This window comes from Orcinus orca, chromosome 3 (genome assembly GCF_937001465.1).
Source record: "Orcinus orca chromosome 3, mOrcOrc1.1, whole genome shotgun sequence".
Lineage (NCBI taxonomy): Eukaryota > Metazoa > Chordata > Mammalia > Artiodactyla > Delphinidae > Orcinus > Orcinus orca.
The window spans coordinates 142,083,473-142,110,261 of record NC_064561.1 but is presented as its reverse complement, the minus strand read 5'-3'; the positions used below and the strand labels follow the sequence as shown (position 1 = coordinate 142,110,261).

General features: G+C 40.6%; 1 protein-coding gene across 1 annotated transcript in view; it reads right to left on the bottom strand.

Moving 5' to 3' along the window:
- Window positions 1-10,414: 10,414 nt before the first annotated feature.
- Window positions 10,415-26,789, bottom strand: part of ANKRD55 (ankyrin repeat domain 55) — a 100,603-nt gene continuing 84,228 nt past the window's right edge. The window contains exons 8-11 of the mRNA XM_033437869.2: window positions 25,231-25,398; window positions 21,218-21,858; window positions 13,282-13,374; window positions 10,415-10,879 (exon numbers count right to left, since the gene is read on the bottom strand). Coding sequence (XP_033293760.1) covers window positions 10,758-10,879; window positions 13,282-13,374; window positions 21,218-21,858; window positions 25,231-25,398 — 1,024 coding nt within the window. The 3' untranslated portion in view covers window positions 10,415-10,757. The remainder of the gene's footprint in view (window positions 10,880-13,281; window positions 13,375-21,217; window positions 21,859-25,230; window positions 25,399-26,789) is intronic.

The following is a 26,789-nucleotide window of genomic DNA, read 5'->3' as shown; positions in this document are numbered from 1 at the left end:
CTGCACATGGTAAATGCCTGAGGAATATTCAATGTTCATCATGAACAGGAAGCACTTAGACCAGGCCTGATAAGAGGATGCAAGAGGACATCAGCTGTAGTGTTTCTCCTTTCTCTTACTGTGACTCCAACTACAAATGTCATTTTCTAACACGTTCAAGGTCCTCTACTGACCTCCAACTGCTTCTCCTTTTCGTTTTTGTTCTCTTCTTTGCTGCAAGTTTGGGTGGCTATTTCTGTTCCTGATTTTTATTTCTTTCTCCTCCATCATGTACCCTCAAGCTGTAAAAGTCTTCTTTATTTATGCCCCACTCTGGCCTCCAGTCCCCTGCCTGCCATCAAACACCTCCTGAAAAGTTCCTCCTAATGAAACCTTGTCTTTATTGCCCATTTAAAGAATGGCTCTAAATTAAGTGGAGTGGTCCCCTCTGATTTTCTATTCCCCCTGCTTTTATTGTATCAATTCTCATAGGAAATGAAACCCAGCAGGATCTGGGCTATTAGCAGCAGCCATGCCAGTAACTGGGAATCAGATTTTATGGAGTTGCTGGGATACTGATAGGACAAAGTCAGAAAACAGAACCTGAGATAATTAACAGATTTTGTAATTGCTTTACCTGCAATGAAAGCAATCTGGAGAATTTTGGTTGGTATCCTCATAGACAATGAGCTTTATGAGAGTAGGCGTTTTGTTTCATTTGTAGCTGTAGCTCCCTCACCTGGAACAGTGCACATAATGGGTGTTCACAACTTTTTTGCTTAACTAAGTTTAGCAGCAGAAAGGAATGGGTAAATGGTAAATGAGAACAAGGGAACATTTATTTATTAAAGACTACTTTTTTTTCCTACCACTACTTTTTATGGATTTTTAATTAAAAGAGTAAAGTCATTATTAATAAGTATTTTTCTTTGCACCAAAAAGGACACTAGCAATGTTGGAAGGACTAGCATATTTTATAAAAGCATATGTCTTAGGTCCAAATGGCCAGTCTTCTTCATCATATTATTCATTTTCTTTTAAAAATTGTCAAGAAGACACATTCTTCAGATTCAGTTTAATTTAAAAAAGGCAATTACTCATATGTGCACATTGGTGAAAATTTTTTTTTCTTGTGGGGAAGATAAAATGATTCTTAAATTATTTAGAAGGAAAAAACTCATGAAATTTAGCACACACAAAAAAATAGAAAAATAATGATGGCTAATTTGCCCAACCTGTATGAAATACAATATAAAGGTTTACTAAGTGGAACCCAAGGCACTACAGCTGGAATAAGATAGTAGTATCCAGCATTTATTAGTTGTTTTCTTTGTTCCATGCACTGTTAAGCGCTTTACATGCATTAACTAATTTTATCTCATACATAACAATGCCCTGAGGTAGCTACTATTTTTATCACCGCCCAAGAAGAAAGCAGAGCAGTGAGATTAAGTAACAACCATCCCCACTCACGCAGCTGGTCAAGTGTGGGACTGTATCCAAATCTAGGTTTCCCCATCCTCAGAGCTTGTAAAAGATCTTTTAGAAGAACTTAACATACGAAAAAGTTTTAATCATGTACATAACTTAAAATGTCATATAATACCTCAAAGCTTCAAATGAAGCCCAATGTCACACTCTTACACACACACACTGAATTCTCACACCCCAAAGGCAGCCACTTTCAATTATTTTAGGTTTTGCTGTTACTGAAACAGGAGGGAAGGGGGCAGGGCACAACCTTTAAAAGAATGACATAGCCATAGGACTGACAAAAACTGATTAGAACCAACTAGGTCCAAGATGGCGGAAGGTTCCACTTCCAGTGGCCCTTGAGCCTCATTTTATGCTCATTGTAACACATTAGCATGATAAATGACACCCCCACCAGCGCCATGACAGTTCTGAGGCCAACCATAAAAGGTCAAAAAATGGGCAGTGGCCGAATTCCTGGAAATCCCCACCCCTTCCCCAAAATAGTTGGAATAATGCCCCCACTGGTTAGCCTATGAAATTACCCAGCTCATAAAAACTAACCACCCCATATTTCAGGGCCTCTCGCCTTCTGAGATGGCCCACATTGTGTCTGTGGAGTGTGTTCCTCTCTAAATAAGTCCATTTCTTACCTATCACTTTGTCTCTCACTGAATTCTTTCTGTAACGAGACATTAAGAACCTGAGCTTCATTAAGTCCTGAGACCAGGTGTGTGATCTCAATGAAAAAACCATGCGTTCAACTCCCAACCTGAGTTGTACGGTTTCATTACTATTTAATGAATATTTAATGATATTTCTAAATGTAAACCTCACATTGCTATTTCTTGATATTTTCAATTTTAGACCTTATCTATTGACTTCCGAGTCTGAAAGATGAGGATTTATCTCTTTTCTGCACAATAGTGTCCTATCCTCACCTTATGGTAATTAAACAATAGTTGGTTAAAACAATATTTACTGTTACATTATAATAATATAAATATTATTCATAAAGTCAGGCATAGACCATGATCACATTCTACTTCTTCTAACAACACCCCACCCCTTCTTGGAGTTAATTCTTGTCCCATTTTCTTAGTTGCTTTGTCTTCCATGTACCTATCACAGATTAAGTCCCCCAAATCTCCTCTACAATTATAAATGTCCTCTTGATATAAATCAAACACATCAATCCTATTAGTTTCATTTTGTTTTTCTTTGAAATATCTTGATGCTCGCCATCTTCCTGCTTTTTTTTTTTTTTTTTTTTGCGGTACGCGGGCCTCTCACTGTTGTGGCCTCTCCCGCTGCGGAGCACAGGCTCCGGACGCGCAGGCTCAGCGGCCATGGCTCACGGGCCCAGCCGCTCCGCGGCATGTGGGATCTTCCCGGACCGGGGCACGAACCCGTGTCCCCTGCATCGGCAGGCGGCCTCCCAACCATTGTGCCACCAAGGAAGCCCCCTGCTTTTTTTTTAATTAATTTTTATCGGACTGCAGTTGATTTACAATGTTGTGTTAGTTTCTGCTGTACAGCAAAGTGAATCAGTTATACATATACATATATCTATTCTTCTTTAGATTCTATTCGCATATAGGTCATTACAGAGTATTGAGTAGAGTTCCCTGTGCTATACAGTAGGTTCTTATTAGTTGTCTATTTTTATATATATACTAGTGTGTATATGTCAATCCCTATCTCCCCACACGTTGGTGAAATTTTAAAGCAACAACAACAAAAAATCAGAGCCAAACATTACATTCCATTAAATTATTATGGTTTGTAAAGTTAACTTTCAAATGTTAAAGATAAAACACACTTGAGAAGCTTCTTTATGTTTTAAGTTTCTTATAAGAACCAGCATTTCACTGAAAACATAGCAAGAGGTGGATTATTTTTACCTGATTCTCCATGTCTGTGTGTGCACATATTTCGGTCTGGGTTACACGTAGCCAATTCTCGATTACTGGGAACTGCTTTGAAAGTTGAAAGATCCAGGTCTCTTTCCTTCCTTCTCCCCCTTCCAGAGTTCAAGAGCACAGCCACAGGATGGGAAAATGGTTAAGAGAAATGAGAACACAGAAATCAGTTTGTTTTGCTTCTTGTGAGCAGTTGTGTTAAAAGGTATGAGTGAGGAGAGAGAAAGTAATGGATAATTCATTAAAATGCTGTGCCTTAGGAGTACCATCAATGCCTCTCACTTTCTGCTAGTGTCATTCCCATAAAGGAAAATTGCTGGATCATGTTCCTCCTGCCCCTCCACCCTGGGAAACTGTAATCTTCACTCCTGACTGGCTGTGGGACTGGCTGGTGAACGGATCAGCTTCATCACGCCCCACCCCCATCCTCTTCTCCACTTCCTACAGAGTCTCAGAAGTTGGCTCTCCTTTCCTGAATAGGTCTACTGATGAAGAAATGAGGTCAAATTAGCATGAAGTATCATTTTGAGAAAGAAAAAGTTAGCGATGCTAACACTTTTGATACTGGGGCAGGTTTGTCAAATATGTTAAGATTTCCTTTTTGCCTAACCAGTAAGGTTACCATTTTATAAGAACCAGTCCAGATTTCCTCCTACTCTGACCTGTACCACCTACAAAAAGACTCTGGTTTTGAGTGTCAGGATCTTGAAGAGGTACAATGTTGACACTCTGGATTATCATTTCAATTTTTTTTTCCAATTTGTTCATGTCTAGAGTCTTTTTATTTATCTACTTTTAGGCTCTGAGAGAGTGACTCTGGGACTACAACTTAGAGTGGAGGAATAAAAGTAGAGAAATAATTTTGAGACTTAATATTTTGTTTTATTAAAAGATAATTTACTGGCTTTAAATCACAAAAAGATAAAGAGCCAAAAGAGACAGTATATAGCTTAAATAATGACTTTTTTCCTCTAAGAAATATAGGAAAATCCTTATCACTTAACCTCATATAAACCTGTTATATCCTTTATATGTTCTTTTTTCCTGCAACATCTACCCCAGTACAAGCATCAATGAATGTTTGTTGAAAGAATGAATGACTGCTGATCCACAACAAGCTAAGGCAAGGATGGAGAGAAGATGCCAGAAAAGGAGACAGTTTCCAGATCTCAACATTAGAACTGGATACTTAAGGGGCTTTCCTGCCTATCTGAGTGATGTCTGAGTTCTTGGGTCATGTGGTTTAAAGCAACCTTTCTCCTTACCAACCAATAGGGATTGGTTATGCAACTAGCCGAGTAATTCAAACCCATATCTATCCATTCCTGCACAAAAGATACATACTTTGCCTGGCTCATGAATAAATAAAGGCTTGTTTATCCCCTTGACTCTGGGAGAGTTGGCCTAAGGAATGGCACTGTCACACCCATTTTCTGCCTTTCATCCCTTACCATGGGTTCATGTTTATTGCTTAGCTAGGAGGGCGGTTAAGGAGGACACATGCATTTCCTGAGTGTTACAGGGTGTGGGGTGGTAACAAGATCAGACGTGAAGTCACAGAGAGTGCTGCCTACATTAAGTCTGGGCCTGGGCTTCCCTGGTGGCACAGTGGTTGAGAGTCTGCCTGCCGATGCAGGGGACGCGGGTTTGTGCCCCGGTCCGGGAGGATCCCACGTGCCGAGGAGCGGCTGGGCCCGTGAGCCATGGCCGCTGAGCCTGCACGTCTGGAGCCTGTGCTCTGCAATGGGATAGGCCGCAGCAGTGAGAGGCCCGTGTACCGCAAAAAAAAAAAAAAGACTGGGCCATCTGAACAGAAAAACTGACTGAATTGAGCTGTGAACTGTTAATTAGGCTCACAAGGCAACAGGGAGAAACAGCATTCATCCAAGAGTACACATTCGGGTGTGATTTGGCTCAAGGTGAACTCTGAGGGGAATCCCATTCTGATTGCAGTGTTGAGTCATGCATGCATATATGACCTGGTTTCATTAACCCTTGGATTAAATTATATCTCATGAAAGGTTACAATTTAGTATAGTAAAACCTAGGCAAGTCATGGTTACTCTTGAGACAGGCATGAGTTCTGTTCCTCAGAATCAGTGTTAGCAAAGGGGTATCTTTTAAAAATATTACTGCAGTGCACCGTGCAGTCCTGCAGCCTGCCTCCTGCTTCAGCAGTGTTTGGGATGTGCCTTGTTCCAGCCTCTGACCACCCTCCAACCTCTTTTCCAGTCACAACCTTCTGAACCATCTTCCCGGCCAGCCATCCTCTGCCTCCAAGGTCAACCAATGCTGTTTTTTGAGCTTAGTTTCTTATTGCATGTGACTCAACCATGAGTTCTCAGATGTGTGAGAATTATTCCACCGAGCTGGAGGCTGCCGTCAATGGCCTGGTCAACCTGCATCTGCAGGTCTCCTACTCTTACCTCTCTCTGGGCATCTATTTTGACCGCAATTATGTGGCTCCAGAGACCACTTCTTCTGTGAGTTGGCTGAGGAAAAGCTGAGGCCTCCAAGTGTCTCCTAAGGATGCAAAACCAACACCACAGCTGCACCCTCTTCCAGGAGGTGCAGAAGCCATCCCCAGATGAGTAAAACCCTAGATGCCATGGAAGCTGCCATGGTCCTGGAGAAGAACATGAACCAGGCCCTTTTGGATCTGCTCCCATCTCTCTGACTCCCTGGAGAGCCGATTCCTAGATGAGGAGGGGAAACTCATCAAGAAGGTGGGCAACCACCTGACTAACCTCACAGGCTGGCCAGCCCCCAGGTTGGGCTGGATGAGTGTCTCTTGGAAAGGCTCACCCTCAAATACAACTAGGAGCCTCTGGAGCCCAGTGGTCTTCTTCTGGAGGGGCCCCTTTGTCATTCCTCTGGTGTCAAAGCTTCTGCCTGAGCCTTTCCCTGCAGTCAGTAGGCAGCTTTTAAACCATGCTGAAGCTCTCTCCCAAGTCATGAACCAAACAGAAACAAGAAAGCATTTTGCAGAAAACAATTTTTTTAAGTGCTCTTAATCCTGAAAGCTTTCCTCCCAAATGTTACACCTATTGGTGTGCTGGTAAACTAGATCTCAAATAAAAGAAAGCACTGATTTGTTGTGTTTGCCAATTTTCATGGTGTAAATGTTCCCACCATGGCCAGTGCCAAGCCACCAATGTTCACAAAACTCCTGAATATTAGATTCAATAATCAAATCTTGCAAGCAGGTAAGACCTAGCTCCAGCACATCCATGAAAGCAAAATCTTATTCATTTTATAAGCCTTTATTAGAATCATACAAAGGGCTTTATGGAAGCTTGCATCTTCATCCATAGGTGAAGACAGGATGTGGCAAAGGGAAGACGGTGATAGCTAAACTCCCTATGATGGAGATTTAATGGGCTAGCTCTCAGGGACTAGAGATTCAAGGGAGGGAAAAGACCCTAAATGTTTTCAATTCATTTTTTCTTTGTATTACCTGCCCCTTGCCCCCCACTTCCCCCTTGCCCCAAGTCATTTGTTCGGAGAACATGGGATAGATATCTTAGAGTAAACTACTTAGACATGCGAGAACGGTGCCTTGATTTTCAGCTTTTCTTGAATTCAAAGGCTTGCTTGGTTTCATCATATAGATCTGCAAAAACTCCTCTCATAGCTTCCTTCTAGCTGTAAACTATAATGTTGATTGGCTTCACCCTCTGTTTATTGTTCTTTTCTTACATACTTTCAGAAACTGCTCTTGTCATCTAGCTCAGCAGCTTGAATAAGTTATACTTTCAAATACAGTTAGTGTTTTGTTCAATACAATACAAATGGCAGAGCAGGGCTTAGTAATGAAGTCTCTCCAGTCCCATGGTCCACATACATAATTCCCCAACAACTGTATTCCTGCTCCAGAAATTTCATAGGTGTGGTATACCTTTGGCATAGCCTCCTTTCTGGATTTATTTATTCAGACTATCTGCCATCCAGGCAAAGTGGAGCTACAGTTAATATTTGTAGGAAGAGCCCACGAACCCAGTAATCTGTGCTAAACCAGAGTTTTTGGAAGGTACAGTTTTTTCCCCTCATTTTCCTTAGTTCCCTTCAGTAGTTTCTTCCGGTAAACACTTAACTCTAAGGCTCTCATCTTCCTAGAATTAAGCCGATATAAATAGACTCCTGTGAGTCCAGCTTATTATCCCTTCCAACTCTACTAGGTCACAGCTTGACATACAATATGATTTTAGAAACCCATGCCAAGTGACTGATTAGAAATATAGTGCCTCCCAGAAAGACAAACATAACCATTGATTTTGATTTTGCCCCTACTCTTTGAGTGTACTGAGGCATGTCTCTAAGCAAGTGTATCTTGGCATTTTAAAAGTGGTCTTTTGAAAACAACCCTTTGGAATCCACCATGGGCTTAAATGGGGTAATTAAGAAGGAACATATTTAACCTTAGCATGAAATACAACACTCAAGTCAAAAACTAAATTAAAGGAACATGATAGCAGCTCTCACATGCAGTAGCTAGACATTCTTATTGCTTTCAGGGGAAAATGATATTTTAAAATCAGGAAATTCTATCAGAACCACATATTTCCCAGACATTGAGATAGAAATACTAATACCGGTAGATGAAGACTGTCAACAAACTGTAGGTCGCTATCAAAACTACTGTTCTTCAAAGTGAATACCTTCCCATTCTGACCTCCGTTTTAGTCCAACCTTGGTCTTTTGGGCAGCTGAATGAGTTCCAGGACATCTCCAGAGGCCAAATCTGGGAAGTAGATGAATAAATTGTATCAAAAGCCGAAGAGTTTCCAGTCAGCATGTTCGTCTGGCATAGCTGTCACCAGAAGGACAAAGGTAGCTATCACATTAATATGTAAAAAACAGGAAATGTCTTGTTAATAAAACCCTAGCAAAAATTTTATTAACAGTGAATGGTAAATCACCTTGCAACTGCTAGTGGTCCACAGACTAGGAAAAATGAGAGCAATATTCACTTTATTGTGGTGGTCTGGAGCTGGATCTGCAATATCACCAAGGTATGCCTGCATTAGCTGTGTTGCATTGGGCAAATTACTTATTACTCTCTGCGTTGGTTCCTTGTCTGTACTTGGGGGATATAGGTTGATGTAAAGATCCAAATGAAATAATGTATGCAAAGTTATGATCCTTAGCAATGAAGGGAAATATAAGTGGTAAAAGAACAACAAAAAAAATCATTTTAGAAGAAAAAGTTGCTTGATAATTTTTTAAAGTTGGGCACAACTTGGTGAATACCTCTGATTTGGTTAGTAAAATATTGGCCGAGGAAGACTCTACCCCAAACAAGCAACTTTACCTGGAGACAAAAGGATAGCTGCTCTATTTAAAGAGGTGGTAGTGGGCAGTACATTACTTTTTCGTAGCTAAGCAAAGATCGTTATATCAACTTGGATGGAAAGGCCCAACATTAGAAGATTCTGTGTGCGTATATATAACTGCAAGTGTTGGGGGAATAGTGGGTTTTATACAGGGGTGTTTCGTTTTGTTTTGATTTATTGCTTTGACCTCTTAGCTATACACTTGGTGATCTCTTAGGGCCTGAGCTTTTGTTAGTGTGGTAATCTTCTGAATAATTCATAAATATTCTAATTCTCCCCTTTCCTGACACAAACGGAAGGACTGCATTTCTCTATCCCCTTTGAAGTTAGGCATGCCCATATGACTTAATTTGGCAAATAAAATGTGAGAGGAAGTAATGAGACTCACCTCTGATTTTCTCTATTTTGGTGATGAAGGAAGTACAAGTTGAAATGGAATCTACATCAGCCAACTCTGCCAGTTGGAAATGGGACATGTATCGTGAATGAGAAAAAAAACTGTGTTAGCCAATGAGATTTTGGGGTTTATTACTAAAGCAGAGGCTACGCTATCCCAGCTAGTCTAGGTAGTGTAGGGCCAGGTATCTACTTGTGGATGGACATGGATTCAGAAGTAGCTAGGTGACACAGCTGAACAGCCTAACTGATACTTACAAAGAATGATTCTTCAAAGATAAAAATAGCCCACAAAAAAAAAAAAAAAAAGGAAGAAAGAAAGAAAGAAAAAAGAAAAGAAACCCTTCAGAATCTATGTCCTGAGAGCTCTTCCATTTGCACCAGGATTTGCTCTGCCTCTAGCTACTGTCTAGCTTGGGAGGTTGATCCATAGGCTTTCCCTTTTATAATCCCCGATTCAGATAACTATCATTAGCAAAATGAGACTGTGGACTACTAACTTCTTCTATTATCACTTCTTACATCTCTCTACCTTGCCAACTCCCTATCTCCCTACTTCCTTCCCTTCCTTCTTTCCTAAAAAAAAAAAAAATTAGCTGAATGAGTGGCTAAGCATGTTCTAGGTATTGTACACATTTCTAGACGTGCAAAGCCAAATAACTGTGATTTGACCTCAGAGGAGCTCTATTTAGTTAATGGCACAGTCTGACCTCCCTAAATAAATAATACTAACATAAAATGGTAATGTTATACTTGAGATATTTGCTGAATAACAGGCAGGCTTGGAAATAACATGGAGTGACTATGATCTTATATGGCTAAACCTTGAACTTTCAATCCAAACAATACACAAACATCTTAGTAGGGAGATCTGCAGTTAGTAGTAGTCTTTCAAAGTTTGCTGTGTCATAAGTATGGGAATGTCTTGAGTAGGCAGAGACCTTTATTTTGAAACAGAAAAAAGAATGATTAAATATGTAGAGTATTTGAGGAATGTATGAGGAATGTCTATTTCATTCTGTTAGGGCAGGATGTAGACCTTTCCAACTCACATGGTCTTCTCAGTATCAGAACAATCAATCATATCTGAAAGTGACAATAGGTGGAAATAATCAAATAACAAAGAAGATACATAAACATTGTTAAGTGATTTGGGCTCTAGCCAGGAGTTAACAATGTTAGAAAATACTTTGCAGATGATTATACACTTAAAAGCCATAAACACTGACTGATTAAAGAAATTTACTAATTTAATTTTAATTAAGTTTTGTTAGTCCAAAGTAGAATTGCAATAAATGTAAAAAACATGTATGGAATGTGCTTTCTTTTTTATTCAGCAAAGCATACATTTTTTAAAAACATAAAATCATGCAAAAAACCCAGCAAACATGCCACCAAACACAGCTAAGTTTCCCTGATGATAACATGTTGTGACTTTTTATTTTGGCATGTAGAGGTCATGGAAACTCACAATATATGCACAAAGATTCTAAGTGCTTATTTGGAACAAAGAATTTTGAGTTGTAAAACCATGAATGGCTTATAGAATGCAATTTACTAAATTAGTCTTTGTTCTTACAAAGTGATCTTATCCTTTGACAGTTGAAAATATATATAATCTATATTTTTACAATCAGTGACCCACAGTCACTGATTAATTTTCATCATTGGTGGAACTGGCAGAGTTTTCACTCTCTTCAGCTGGTGGGCTGTGTCCCCGCTGGCTTGGAATAGCAGGAAGCACTCGGTTTGTCCATAGAGGTTCTCCAGATAGAACTGGGAGGAAAGAATAGAATGAAAAACTTTCAAGGTTTGCATCTCTCAGAGTCTCACAAGGAATGATGGCAGTAGAACTGTGTTATTTCTGAAGGAATGGAGGCCCTTCTAAGAAGCTTTTCTTGGGGAGAGCTAAACTGCAGGAGAAAGCCATATCTATCTATCTATCTATTCAGGCTTACCACGTGTAGTCAGGGATGCCAAATATGCACAGATACAAGGTGGGGCCAAGTTTGATCAAAACATGATCAGGCTGTTCGTGCCTAGCAGAGCCTTCTTTTCCTAGGGTGGTGTAGCCCTTGATGGCCAGGTCAGCACAAGGCTCTAAATAAGCCCCAAGACGTTTGTACTGTGCTTTTATGCAAAAGTCAAAAGGTTCTCAGGTTTCTTTTAGGAAAAGCACTGCACCTTTCCACTTCGTTTTCATAGAGCTACAGTTGATCAAAGATCTTTATCTTCCCGTCTCCTTAAATTTAATTGTGAAAAGCAAAGCCCCTGGGTTCTGCCAAAGAAAATCCCATTACTTTGGCTTCCCCAAGCCACACCAGGATTCAAGGCTGAGTGTTAGATGTCTTTGTGACTACATTTAGATGAGTGTTAGATGTTTTTGTGACTACAAAGACAATCAGATGTCTTTGTGACTACATTTCTGCTTAAAGACAAGGTCAGACTTGAATTTCATTCAATGATTGAATTCACACCATCCAAAACTCTCCCTTTAGACAAATTAGTAAGGGCAAAGGAAATAATCTGTCCAGGCAGAGATCTTGGTCTGTGCTACTAACTCTGTGTGTGACCTTGGACAAATCTCTACCTCTCCCTTCCCTTATCTGAAAGAAGACAGGGTTGTACCTAAAGGGTTCTAGAACTCTTGCTTTGTCCCATCTGAACTGTAGCCTGGGGCATAAAAAATATATTGGATATTTACTCTGTGCAAACAGCTGCAAAGGGTTTTATGTACATTATCTCATTTAATCCTCTCAACAGTCTTATCAGGTTGAACTACTCTTATAAGCTAAGTGAAGAAACTGAAGTACAGAAAGGTTAAGGAACTTGTCTTAAATAGGGCAGCTTCTAAATCATCTAACCTCTGCAATTAAGAAGATGTGGGGAGAGAGAGAGAGAGAGTGTGTGTGTATGTGCACACAAGTGCTTGAGTACATGTTATAAAAGAGTGGGTTGGGATAGGAAGAACAGGAAGGAAGGAAATTAAAATCCAGTGAGTAGGGGCTTTCCTGGTGGTGCAGTGGTTGAGAGTCCATCTGCCAATGCAGGGGGCATGGGTTCGAGCCTTGGTCTGGGAGGATCCCACATGCTGCGGAGCAACTGGGCCCGTGCGCCACAGCTGCTGAGCCTGCGCTCTAGAGCCCGCGAGCCACAACTACTGAGCTCACGTGCCACGACTATTGAAGCCCACGTGCCTAGAGCCCATGCTCCGCAACAAGAGAAGCCACTGCAATGAGAAGCCCGTGCACCACAATGAAGAGTAGCCCCTGCTCGCTGCAACCAGAGAAAAAGCCCGAGCGCAGCAACGAAGACCCAACGCAGCCAAAAAAAAAAAAAAAAAAAAAAAAATCCAATAAGTATCACCTGTTTCATGTGACAGCTGACTCGGTATCCTGTAATTCTGCTTCTGGCTCTGCTACTTACTACCTAAATAACGGGCAAGTTATGTGACCTCTCTGGACTCAGTTTTCTCATCTCTACTGCCTCAGAGTACAGATACAAGGATTTACAATCTCCAAATTTCTAGGCATGGGGCTCAGGAATCCCCTTTATAACAAGGACCCCAGATAATACTTAGGCACAGGCAAACTTGATCACTTGGTGAATAGAATATATTAACAGTTTATATTGTGAGAAGTTTTGCATAAAATAACGCTAACAGTAAAACTGATGAACAGCATCTACTTGATTATTCCTTTCTGCTTAGGAATGCATTAGCCTGTGAGTGCAGAGGTAAGACACATTTCTATCTGTCCAACATAGTAAGGAAAACAATGTCAGGAAGCCAGTCTTAAGAGAAGAATTTTTTAAATTTTTAAATTTAATTTTTAAATTTTTCCTGACAGGTAAATGTCAGGAAGCCAGTCTTAAGAGAAGAATTTTTAAAGCATTAAAGACATTAAATAGTACATAGCAAAATAAACGTCTGTTATTGTTTTTATAGTCCAAACACAAAAATTCCTCAAGGGAGGGAGTTTATTTTTAAACAAGCATTACCATGTTGGATGAAGCTTTGAAGACTGTCTCTATTTTATTTTCCTGTAATGTACAGGGTTGGGCGCCTGATGTTCTCTTGAAAAAAATGAAAGTAAACCAAAATAACATTTAGCCCTGTCTAGACGTGTTAACAGTGTTAACCTTTGCAAAGGAAGCTGAGGAAAATTCAAAATACTTACATTTTTGGTCTGGTAGGGGAGCCAGGTTGTTCCGGGTGAAAGGAAGATCCCAGATTTTAGGTCTGTTTGGGGAGAGATGCTGAAAATTTTGTCCTGGGGACAAACATATTTGCATCAATCATATGAGACTCAACCAAGGGCAAATTATAAAATCCAATGGATAAAAGAATCATAAAGGTTGTTATAGATCATGAAATTTATGATGTTAACAACAACAACAACAAAATACTAATAGCTCTACCATATTCAGTTTCTATCACATGCCAGTCACTGTTTAAATGAAAGGAAAAGGTATCAGAAATCATTTCTTGAGTAAACTATTTAAATACAACTTTATAAACAAGCACAGTTGGCCATGCACTCTACAAAACTTAAAAGTTTGAAAAATTACATAGGGTATTAGTGTATCACATATTGGTCAATCTGGGTTGAATGAGTGGGTGATGAGTAGGATATATTCTTCTAGAGCTATGTTTCTTACTCCTGGCTGCACAGAGAAATTATCTGAGGAGTTAAAAAAAGATGCTACTCTGGCTAAACACCACACCAAATAAATGAGTATCTCTGGGGCTGGGATAGGATGCCAGAGTTTTGTCAGCTCCCAGGTGATTCTGTTGTGAATCCAGGATTGAGACACACTGATCTAGAAGATGGGAGCTGAGTGAAAGCACTTGGGAGATCTGGATGATCTAATTTAGATGACCAGTAGAGTTATGCTGGAGCTATGCATAACAGCTCTTAAATTTTCAGGAATTTTGTGAGCTGGTTTACATCATACTTGGTGGCTTGACATCAGCCATGGTGGGAATATTTACATCAGGGAAATCAGCAAGTACTGATTTTTCTCTGAAGAGCCACCTATTAAACATTTATTAGCACATGACTGATTACAAGAGATGGATGTTCCAAACACCTGAAAATAGAAGGGACTACACAAAAGTTAAGTCCATTTAACAAGTTGACCAAATGGTATAATAAATAGGAGTTTGGGCTCTAGGGTCAGACAGGATTAGGCTTAATTCCCAACTTGGGCAAGTGATGTTCTGTCTCTAAATCTTAATTTCCTCACATGTAAAATGCTGAAAATAATTTTATCTGTCTTTTTCAGTTGTCATAAAGATTAGGAGAACAAAGGTAAAGCATTTAGCTTATAGAATAAACAATAAACATTAGCAATTATTACAGTGTTATTCTATGGCATGTTTAACATGATCTCCTGGACAGTGGGGCACATATTCATTTGATCTTTTTGTTTAGTAGTCTAGTAGGAACCAGAATCACTACAGCAACACTCACAAGGTTTAAGTCTTCCGTTTGGGTAAAGCAGTCCTTAGAACAGGGGAAAAAAAGCATTAGCCATGATCCACCTCCCATCTGCTTCGGTGAGTCCAGTGGTAGATTTGCAGGGGCAGTCATCTGAGCAGTGTCATTTGATGTCATTTGATGAATAGTAAGCAAAATTTCTAGTCTCCTTGGTGGACATTTTGCCATTATATTTTTATTCCTTTGAATTCTGAAGGTTAAATAACCTCACAAGCCATTATTTAAAAGAAAACATTCCTAAGTAGAATTACAATAAAACCCATATCAGCTCATACCTGATTATTCATCCATGAACACTTGAGCAGAAATTTGCAAAACCAAAAATGAGATAATGACAATTATGGATAGTGCATATTGAGCACTTACTATTGCCAAGGGCTAGACTAACTGCTGTAAGCATAGTCTCATTTAATCCTAACAATCACCTTCCCTTGTGAGATAGAGACTATTATCATCCTCATTTTACAAATGAGGACACTGTGGCTTGGAGAAGTTCTAAATTGTCTGCAAGATCACATGATGGGAAGTGTCACCCAGGCTCTGGACCTAAAATCTACACTATCCTTCCTCCTTAGGGGCCAAAGCAATATTGATAGGATGGGAGAAGTGGCAGAGAAGGACTTCAGCAGGGATTTGGGAGGAGGTGGGAGGAGAGTTAAACTTTTTTCCACACTGGCATTTTGCTCAGTTTTGAAGGACAAGGCAGAATGTGCATAGTCCAAAGGTCTCTTATCTGTGCTGCAGGCACCTTCAGGGAGTGTCCAGCCTGCGGGGACAGGGTTGAGGACCACTGTCTTAGAATAAAAAGGCAGGAGACGTTTTCATCATTAAATGAGGAAACAGAAGTGAATGAAGATTAATAATAATTCAGCACTCATCTATTGCAAACTCACTGTATTCCAGAGCCTAGAGTACAAACAGAAGGCAAGGTGCTCAGGAGGGGCTGATGGGAAGAGAGACAGGTAAAGTTGTACTTTTGAAGGCCATGAGTAGTGCTGTGAGGGTATCAGAGGTCAGTGTGTCTTGAATCCCATAGACCTCGCTTGAACATCTGCTCTGCTACTTCCTAGCAAGCTCTGTGACCTTAGGCCGGTGGGCTAACCACTCTACTCCTCGATTTCTTCATCTCTAAAATGGGGATAAAAATTCCTCTCCAGTAGTGCTGTTGAAGGGGAAGTATGTGGTTCACTGCCCCAGAGGAGGCTTAATAAGGCAGAGATATTCCTTTATGATGGATAGTAAAAATGGGTCACACCTCCTACAGCAGTCAGGGTAACTTCTACATAGGAGGCAAGTTTTAGGCTGGTTCTTTAAAGATTGTAGGAATCTGTCAAGCACACAGTGGATAAAAATAACATGGGCAAAGATTCATAGAGTAAAAAGGTATGTAGTTGTATAGGAACTGAGAGATATTCATGGAACTGTTCAAGGGGATGGGGGGTGGGAGGAAAGGATTTGAGACGGGAGGTGCAGAAGTTGAGAATGGGAAGTGAGGCCAGGCCATGTTGGGAGGACTTTGTTTGCCAGCTAAAGAATCTGGCCTTCGTCCTGTCAAGATGCAAAGCTTCTGATGGGTTTAAACAGAGGTGGTCACAGCATCAGACCTACCTACTATCAGACCTGAGGAGGAGAGTGCGTTGTTGGGGGGATACTCTAGAAAATTCTGGAGAAGAAAGTTCTATCTTGAGGGAGAAAGGAAGCAAACACTTTGTTAGCTTCCTTGTGATAGCCTGCAAATAACCAGGCTGGTAGCAAACACCACAGAGCTTTCTGTTCAATTTTCTCTGAAAGCTGCTCTCAATGAATTAAGCTGATGTGCTCCAAATTCCCTCATTAAGTTAAGTGCCTCATCCCGCATCTCTCTCCATCTAGCCCAGTGACAGGTCTCAATAAATGTTAAGCAATAATCATTAGAGCTAAATGTTCAGGGCTGCTGATGTAAGCATAGGACATTAGCTGCCTGGAATTCAAACGGTAGCAATCACTGCTAGCCCATATTATTTCTACTAAACCCAGGGTGGGAAAAGAGAAAATCCAAAGTAAAGGGGCCATCCAAGTTCAAGCCAGTGGTGCTGTGGTATGATTTATAGTATCCAAATGCTTTGCTACTTTAGGTTTCAAATCAAGTATGGGAGCTCAGTGTAGAAATCTACTGAGTTTCAACCTGCCTAGACTAACAACTTGAACCCCTTAAGTGAACCCTCCCAACTGTACTCTGGAAGCTTCAGCAGTTCTAAAAACAACACCTCAAATTGGGTTAAAAAATATTCACAAAAATAAAATCTATAAGGCAGAGAGAAATCTTTTTATTTTGAGGAGTACAGTGTAATTTCTAAGAAAATCACATTGTAGGTAATTTGGTAAGCATACTAACAAACTGGACTTTGAGACTTAAAGAGAGAAATATGTACATTGCCCTGGGATAACTTCCTATTTAGGAGGTCTGGGTTCAAGTTCTGAATATGTCCTTAGTGACATATTCAGAACAATTAGTTGTAAGACTGAGCAGATTCTAGGCCATGTACATTATAACTGGAAAGGGCCTCATGAAACAAAATGGTCCCAGACTCTGTATCCAGAGGGTAGGAAAACTGTAGCCGAGAGAGATGACATGTCTTGCCTTATCAATCAGGGCTCATTCAGGAAAATAGAGACTTCTTTAGGCCTTGAAACAGAGGGAATTTCATACAGAAAGGTGGTTATACTGGTTGGTGGAAAAGGTGAGAAGCCAGAGGACAGGGTAGAAGGACAATCCAGAGATTAACCACAGCAGGAAGATGCAACCACTTCTAGGCTGGAGTGATAAGGGGAAGAGTTGGTATCACCAAGGCTCAGAAGCTAGTGGGAGCCAGAACCACAGAGTGAGGGGCTTTGTGGAGGAAGTGGGAGGAATTGGAAGCCCTGTTGGAGAATCCATAGGAAGCAGAGGGACACTGTGTAGAATTACACTTGTTTTCCTCTTTCTCCTGCTCTTACTCTATTGCCAGTGCCTCTTGGTACTTGGCCAAAAGTACCTGGAAGCAGCTGCAAGGGAGCCTGGGAAGTGTAGTTTCCTGAGATACAAAGTAGAGCTGGAGGGAAGAGACTAGATCGGAGAGCAAAAAGGCAGCTGACTAGCACATTTACTTAAATGTCATCATCTTTTAAACAAAGGTCATCTGTAGCTTGTCTCTAAGGCATAGTGCTTAGCATAGGGCCTGGCACATAGCTAAAAAAAACCCCCACAAATGTGTATGTGTGTATAGTACTATGCTCAATCACTGTTCTAAGTATTTTATATGCATCAATTTGTTTAATCTTAACAGCAACTCACAGCCCTACATGTTAGGTATTTCCTCCCATTTTTGACATGAAGAAGCAACGGCTCAGAGAGATTCAGTAACAGCAAGTAAATGAGAGAGTCAGAATTTGAACCCAGATAGTGTGACTTTAGAATCCCTCTCTTGGGGCAATTCCCTGGCAGTCCAGTGGTTAGAAGCTGGCTCTTTCACTGCCATGGTCCCAGGTTTGATTCCTGGTCAGGGAACTAAATCCCATAGGCCGTGTGGTACAGCCAAAGAAAAAAAAAAAAAAAAAGAATCCCTTTCTTAACCACTGGATGTGCTGCCTCTTCATAAATCAGGATAATAGACATTATCCTTTAAAGACATTATCCATTAAAGAATGAGTGAAAGAACTAAGGTCCTTTCCATTTAAAACTTATGATTTTGTATCTAAACATGAGAAGAAAATCAATTTAAAGTGAGTTGTATAATCAGTTTAGCAAATCCATGTACCTTAAAGTCCATTTATAGGCTGAAGATTCTTGGGAGTTTATCTCGTCATGACTCAGTTACCTAGGATGGCTCCTAGTTATTATCAGCATTCAAAAACATTGGTTGTTGGGGCTTCCCTGGTGGCGCAGTGGTTGAGAATCTGCCTGCTAATGCAGGGGACACGGGTTCGAGCCCTGGTCTGGGAGGATCCCACATGCCGCGGAGCAACTAGGCCCGTGAGCCACAACTACTGAGCCTGCGCGTCTGGAGCCTGTGCTCCGCAATAAGAGGGGCCGCAATAGTGAGAGGCCCGCGCACCGCAATGAAGAGTGGCCCCCGCTTGCCACAACTAGAGAAAGCCCTCGCACAGAAACAAAGACGCAACACAGCAAAAATAAATTAATTAATTAATAAACTCCTACCCCCAACATCTACCAAAAAAAAATTGGTTGAAAAAATAAATGCTTTGGTACAGGCATGGCTAATTATTTGACATTCCCTTGGAGAATTCTGCTTCTCCTTTTCTGCCCCATAGGACTTTTCAAGTTACTTCACTGGAAAAGTGAAACAAATCCTCAAACCAATTTATTGAATTCTTTTTATTTTAAATAATATAGAAGGTTTTAGATGGCACATGTGACAGAATCTACTAGCTCTCTATCCAATATCTATTCTCTTTTTCCTCCTAGAAACAAAAATCCAATTTTGGAGGGACGGTCATGTGCCCAGTTAAAAGGATCCGATTCCCAGTCTCCCGTGCAGATAGGCATGATCATGTGACTGAAGTTCTGGCCAACGAAATGGAAGCAGACTGTGGAATTTATGGGAGATAACTTATTAATGGGAGCTAATTCAGCTGGCGGACATCCATTTCCTCCCCACCCCCCCTTCCTTCCTCCTGCTCTGTCAGACATTATGAAATGTGCAGTGATGCAAAGGATGAAAGGCATAGGTTAAGTTGTAGAGCATACAGATGGAAGGAGCCTGGGTCTCTGGTGATCATGGATTCCCCAAGCACCTGGGAACCATCACCTTCGACTACTTTCATATGAGAGCAATAAACTTCTATGCTGTTTAAGCCACTGTTACTTTGGATTTCTGTTACAGGCAGATGAACCCAATCCTAACTGATATAGAAAAGACAGCCCAAGGCTGTCCTGGGAACAGAAAAAGAACAAGACTTTCACAAATTTCAAAAAATTTTCAAAAAGAAGATATTAGCCAAGACAGGACTAACTCCAGAAAGTAGGCTGAGTCAAGGCCCTGGAGGCCACCAAAGTGTCAAAGACAGCAGATCAATATCTTTTCTTCCTCACCCTTCTGCAGAACACAAGGAAAAACCACCCACGCTTCAGTGCTTAGTGGAGGAAGTAAAATCTTGAGGGAAGTTTTTCTCAGGAAATAGCCTTCATGTGTTTATTCCTATCTATCCTGTGCTTAAAAACATATAAATATGTATGAGGGAAGCCATACTCTACCTCACAGGTTTCAGGCATCAGGCACATGAAGATGAGTGAGGAGAGCCAGACTCATGCTGCATATTAAACGGGAAGGAATATTCCTTATTTCCAAAGATATACTGTGCTCCTCTACTTCTTAAAATATACATAGCCCCCTTGGGCTTTCATTTTTCTACTTCTGAAATAAACATGGTTCAAGCAATATATCATTTTTCCTCTTAACCCTACTATAAGCAAAACAACAACAGAAACTTGTTGATAAAGAACAACTGACACTCCACGGACAGATACAGGAGAGTGGTGCAGACTGGGTTGAACTGGGGACAGTGATGTCCAAGTGATGTCGATGGGGATAGTGGTTACTCAGATCCAGGCAGTTACTGCCAAGTGAAATTTGGGTTCAGTGTTGCCAGACTTTTCAACTTCTCAAGAGAAGCTGGAGTTTTAAATTTTTATGTCAAACTTCATGATTTTTAAAAACTAGTAATTAATTCACTTGATTACTGCATTAGTAATGAACTGATTTTGGAAGTTGTTTTGCAGCCTCTGCTTTAGAACGATAGTTCTTAGTCTCTGGTATACATCAGAATCACCTGGGGGCCGTTAACAAAGAAATAAAAATTTTAGTTGATACATTTGTTTAACACAAATGTTAAATGGGAAAATAGGTACGTATATATTGCTTGCATGTGTATAAAAATATAGATTCTTTAGTGTGATACACTTATTTAAAATGTATATATACATATATATTTAAATATGTATAAAATATCTCTGGAAGGTAAACAAAAAATTAATAACATAGCTTTGGATGAGGGGTACTCGGTAGCTGGGGCAAGAGGCAGGAGGGAGAATTGCCACGTGACCCTTTGGTGTGTATGGAGACCTGAGCCACACATGTGTGAATGTGTTCTCTTTCTACACGTATACATAGAAGGCATTGCCATTTTCCCTTTTGCCTCACCAAGATCTTGGTTCAGTAGTCCTGGAGTGGTCATCGAACACATGATTTAAAAACAAACAATCACACAAACAAATCAACCCCTCGTAGGTGATATTGCCAAGTATCCCTGCTTAAGAATACTTGCTAGTGGAAATAGTAATATTCCTGCTCTAATCTGCCAGTCACCACACATATCTGCTACGATGAGATAAGATGAGAAGGCACATACTTTTACTTGATGATTGCTCTCGAGGTGGAAAAGCAGACTGTTTCCATAGCCTGGAAATCCTGAAGCCAGTACACTCAAGGGAAAAAGGTAGCCTAATCACCCATTTCCATTCTGCCCCTGTCCTCTAGGCCACCTACTGTCACTCCAGTTCCTAACCCAGGACTACACAACACATTTCTTGTATAGAATCTGTCAGAAATGAGAAAGAAGGAAGCAGGGACATTACCTGATGAAGGATTATGTAGATGAGGAAGATGTGGCGGCCCTGACACCTCCTGGTGACTGGATCTGCCGGTAAGCAACCTGTCTAGCAGCTTATCAGTAGAAGACACAGTCCAAGCTTTATAGAACACCTGGTTATCCAGCAATACCTGGCAGCCAGTTCTGTTGTTCAATAAATCCTGCTCACTTCGGCTTTTCTGAGATTGCTGGGCAGCATGATGAGTACCAGAGCTCAGGCCAGCATGGGAAGTGGCCCCCTGGGAGGCTGTCAGGAAGTTATGGCCTAGGGTGATGGGTGGGAGACTCTGCGTTCTGATTGGCGGAAGTCCTTTATGGGCCAGAGGCTTCTTTTCTGGCAAGTGATATTTTGAATTCTCTGAGGTCCTCTTCTTAAAGTCAACCATAGCCACCTGATCACCAGGCTGTTCTTGGCAGTTGGTATCCATGTTGCTGTCAAAGGTGGTGATGATGTCATCAACTTCCGAGGTGGGCTCCGCCCTGTGCCAGTCCCTGCAGTGATCTTTCTGATAGGCCCTCTGCTCTTCTTTTTTGTTCCTGCAGAAGATTTGATTGAGCATGCTGAATCGTCCCTCCTTCTTCTGGGGTCTACTCTTCTGGGAAGGAAGGGGTCGAGTAGGCTCTGTTCTATGGGAATATAAAATAACAAGGATGCTATGTGAGGGCAGGAAGTGGAGACACCAGCAGTAACCACACAACAGACCTCCCTCTATTCCATCCACCTGAGCAGGTTGTCTGAAATCATCCACAGACACTCGAAGCCCTCTCAAGTCAAAGGTGATGTGCAAGAGCTACTCACAACCTCCTTGGCCATCCCCTTCCTTGCCATGGTCAGTTCTCTGTCCAGTTAGAACATTTCTTAGTTAGATTTCACCTGCTCCCTCAGGAACTATCCTTTCAAAATTTGTCTTCTCCCAGGAATTAAGTAAGCTGAAAATACCTCAAAGTATTACTGTTCTCACTTCTTAAGGACAGTCAGTAGGAGTGCAAGCTTTAAGTCAAAGAGATGAAGGCCAAATGTGGAGTACATTTGGCCTTCAGGCTTCAACTAGCAGCAGCAGGGCGGAGGTTGCAGATGTCGGGGGAGTGTGATTTTAGGCTTTCTTTGAAAGGGATCCCAGGTGATCTGGGCAGAGCTCTGATAGGAAGCCTGCCCATTTTACGCTGTTTGTGTGTTGTGTTTCTTGTTGAGCTTTTACTAAATTTCCTATTGAAAAAGTGTACTAAAGGAAGCCGAGGAGAGAAGCTTTTGTCTGGGCTTCAGCTGCAGAAGAGGAAGTGTGTATTCCAGAGGTTGGGCGTGGCAGGAGAAGAAAATGAGCAATGCCCAATGAGCAGGCAATTTCTAAAGGAAAAAACGGTCAGCAGCTGTCCGGCTGGCTCTTCCTGTGTGGAGAGTTTCCCTGAGGCACTATTCTGTTTTTGTTCCTTGGAAAATTCTGTGTTGTTCTCTTCTGAGGCCACAATTGATTTAATGCTTTCTGTGGTATGAGTTAATGATGAAACCTGACTGTGTTCATGCCCTAAAAGCCAGATTGCAACATTATTCTTTGGAGTGAGATATTGTAATATGTAATTTGAAAAAATCACCCCTCATTTTGGCTGCATATAATGAATGGTTTTTGTTTTTGTTTTTTTTCTGCAGGTCACACAGTGTATAAATGAATCTTTATTCCTGTGATATATTTTTATCCTCCTTTCACCTTCCAATAGGCTTTCTGAAATATTAAACACAACTTCTGGACTCCTGATACTACCAGAGAGAACCCCAGGAGATCTCTAGCATTCTTTCAAGTTTCCCCATACAGAATATGCCCCTGTGCTAACTGATGCTACTTCAGCATCTTCTATAAACAATCTCCTCCTCCTCTTAAGGTTGTGATTTTGGTCAGTGGGTCTCAAAGTATGGTCCACTGAACCTGGAGGTGAGGGCCCTGATAGTCTTCAGAAGTTTCATGAGGTTTAACCTATATTCATAATAATATCACTTCTCACCAGTGTTTGGGTTTTTTTTTTTTTTTTTTTTTTTTTGCGGCGGAGCACAGGCTCCGGATGCGCAGGCTCAGAGGCCATGGCTCACGGGCCCAGCCGCTTCGCGGCACGTGGGATCCTCCCGGACCGGGGCACGAACCCGTGTCCTCTGCATCGGCAGGCGGACTCTCAACCACTGCGCCACCAGGGAAGCCCCTCACCAGTGTTTTTTCCACTGGTCTGCTTTTTACACCAAGGGTGCAAGAGAGCAAGTGGGTGAAACTGTGGGCTCCTTGGCACAAATCAAGGTGGTAACAACAATAGACTTTCATTAAGAAAATTGTCATTAAACTTAATAATGTCCAGTAAATGTTATTAATTTTACTAAATATTGATCCTTGAGATACATTTTTTCGATAAAATAGGAAGTATTCATAAACAATTCTATATACTGAAGTACAATGGTTGTTCTGAGGTAAAACATTTGTGCCGTTGTTTGAGTTGCTAGCTGAACTAGACACTTTTTTCATGAAACATGATTTTTATGGCTTATAGGCAAGCTGTGGTTATTTGGAGTTGGGCATTTGATTTCTCAAAAATGAACAAAGTGAGCCTGTCATTTCAAGGTAAACAATTGACATTAATTGTTGCCAATGACAAAAATCTAGCTTTCAAGCAAAAATTAGAATTTTGGAAAATTTGTATGCACACTGTGAGCTTGACAGCTTCCTGATACATAGAGGCTTTTCTGATGAGATCAGTGGTGATATTAACAAATGTGATTTTTTTTCTGGTATTGTATAATGAAATGTACTATTTGGAAGATCTTCATAACTAAGTAAACCAATATTTTCCAAATGACCAATGCAAGATATTATAAAATCATGCATAGATGTTAAGACACATTTAAAGTGCTAGAGAGATGAATGGATTTTAATGTAACAGAATTCAAAAACTTCACTGATATGGTGACAGAGTCCACATTGCCACTAAGCTTTAGGAAACTACTACTTGTCAAGTTTTGGCGTAGTATCAAAGGAAAAGTATCCACAGTTATCTGAAAAGGCTCTTGAAATACTCCTCCCTTTTTCACCTACATATCTATGTGAGGCCAGATTGTTTTCATACACTTCAGTCAAAACAACCATATTGCAATGGATTGAATGCAGAAGCAGATGTGGGAATGCAGCTGTATTCTATTAAGCTTCTATAAAGATATCAAAGAGATTCAAAGAGCAAAGTAGAACAAAACTGCTCTTCTCATTACATTTTTTTTGGTTTGTTTTGAAGAATGGGTTATTTTTTAACTAAAAATATGGTATTAATATTAACTTGTAAATGTAATGGGTTATTACTTTAAATTAATAACAAAATATTTTTTCAAAAGTTTCTCAGTTTTAATTTCTAATGCCATAAATATTGATAGGTGTAACTCACATAAACAAAAGCTCTTTAGGGTCCTCCATAATTTTTGAAAGTGTAAAAGGGTCCTGAGAACAATAAGTTGGAGAAACGCTGATTTAGGCAAAAGAACAATTAAGGGTATATGGCATACTCTAGGGCCTGCGTGCCAGAACTACTGAGCCCGCGTGCTGCAACTACTGAAGCCCACACGCCTAGAACCCATGCTCCGCAACAAGAGAAGCCACCGCAGTGAGAAGCCCGCGCACCGCAACGAAGAGTTGTCCCCACTCGCTGCAACTACAGAAAGCCTACGCGCAGCAACGAAGACTCAGTGCAGCCAGAAATAAATAAATAAATAAATAGTATATGGCATAAAGGGACGAGGAAAGGGAGAAGAAGGAAAGAAGAGATTAGAGTTCAGTGAATATTAGGCTGATGGATTCAGGCTTACTACTATCATTTTGCTCCACAGCGTCAAGGACATGTCATTACACGTTAGATAATGGCAAACACGATTATTAAGTTATTGCTGATTTTCTGCTAGTTTTGGCAGTTTAAACAATTTCATCCAATTTTATAAATCTTTGAAAGGAAGAAAAAATGAGTGCCTCTTGGTGCGCTCACCTGCTCTCTTGGGAGAGGAGCTTGACACAGGCCGTGTGACCGCAGTACAGGGCACAGGCCAGGGGTGTGCTCTCACTGATGTCTCGCAGGTTGCTGTCTATGCCCAGCTCCAGCAGTGACTGCACACAGTCTGCCTTTCCTGCAGCTGCAGCCCAGTGCAGAGGTGTCCTGGGGGACCACAGGGGAACAGCATAAGTGTCTGAGCACATGAATGGTACAGGTTACTTAGCTGGCAACAGCTCCTGCTTGAAGTTGGGTCATGGCAGGAAAGACTTGTTGCTATTTACAGTGTGGAAATGGTATGTATTAAATGGGGCTTCAGGATGATGGTGTATGTGTGTAAGGGCCTCTCCTCTAATTCTGATATTCTGTGGCCTTCCACCTGCTTTGGTCTTTCTGAGAATTTCCTAGAAGAGGAAGTAGTGGGTCAAAGGGTATGAACAATCATAAGGCTCTTTATACATAGTGCCAAACTGCGCAGTTCCAAAAAAACTGGCTCAATCTCTCCTCCTACTAGCTGTGTCCCTACTCCTTCCCAATATTGTATTATCACCATCTTTAAAGACTTTTGCCAACTTGGTAGGCAACATGGTACTTCAGTGTTGTTTTCTTCTGTATTTCTTTAATTAATAGTGGGGAAGAACTTTTGAAATATATGTTTATTTGCCATTTGAGTTTCTTCACTGAAATGATTCTTAATGCCCTATGCCCATTTTTCTATTAGATTATTAGTTTTTCTTACTAATTTATACGGGTTTTTAAAATATTTAAGGTATCAATTTTTTTCTAGGTTATGATTATGAAAACATTTTCTCTAATTTGTTACTTAGCTTTTAATTTTTTTTTTTTTTTTTTTTGCGGTACGCGGGCCTCTCACTGTTGTGGCCTCTCCCGTTGCGGAGCACAGGCTCTGGACGTGCAGGCTCAGCAGCCATGGCTCACGGGCCCAGCCGCTCCACGGCATGTGGGGTCTTCCCGGACCAGGGCACGAACCTGCGTCCCCTGCATCGGCAGGCAGACTCTCAACCACTGCGCCACCAGGGAAGCCCTTAGCTTTTAATTTTTTAGTGATTTTCCATAAAAAATTTTAAGGAATAATCACATTTATTTACCTCTTCATTTTTGGTTTGTTTCATGATTTTATGTTTTAGAAAGTCCTTCATCAGCCAGAAGGTGGATGAATATTCATCAGTATTTAAACCTTGTTAAATGGCAAAACTATTATTTTCTTAAGGAAGAAAAAAAAAAAGCCCGAGACTGGAAGAAAATATTTGCAAACTGCACATTCAACAAAGAATTTGTATTCATAGTATGTAAAGTATTCCAAAACTGAATAAAAAAATACACACGCCAATTAAAATAAATTAGCAAAAGATCTGAACACTTTATCAAAGAAGATGCATAAATGGTAAATAAGCACATGAAAACGTGCTCAATAACATTTGTCATTAGAGAAATGCAAATTAAAACACAATGGGATACAACTACATATTTATTTAAATGGCTAAAATTAAGAAAAATAAAAAGAATGTATATATAGTATGTGTCTGTGTGTGTGT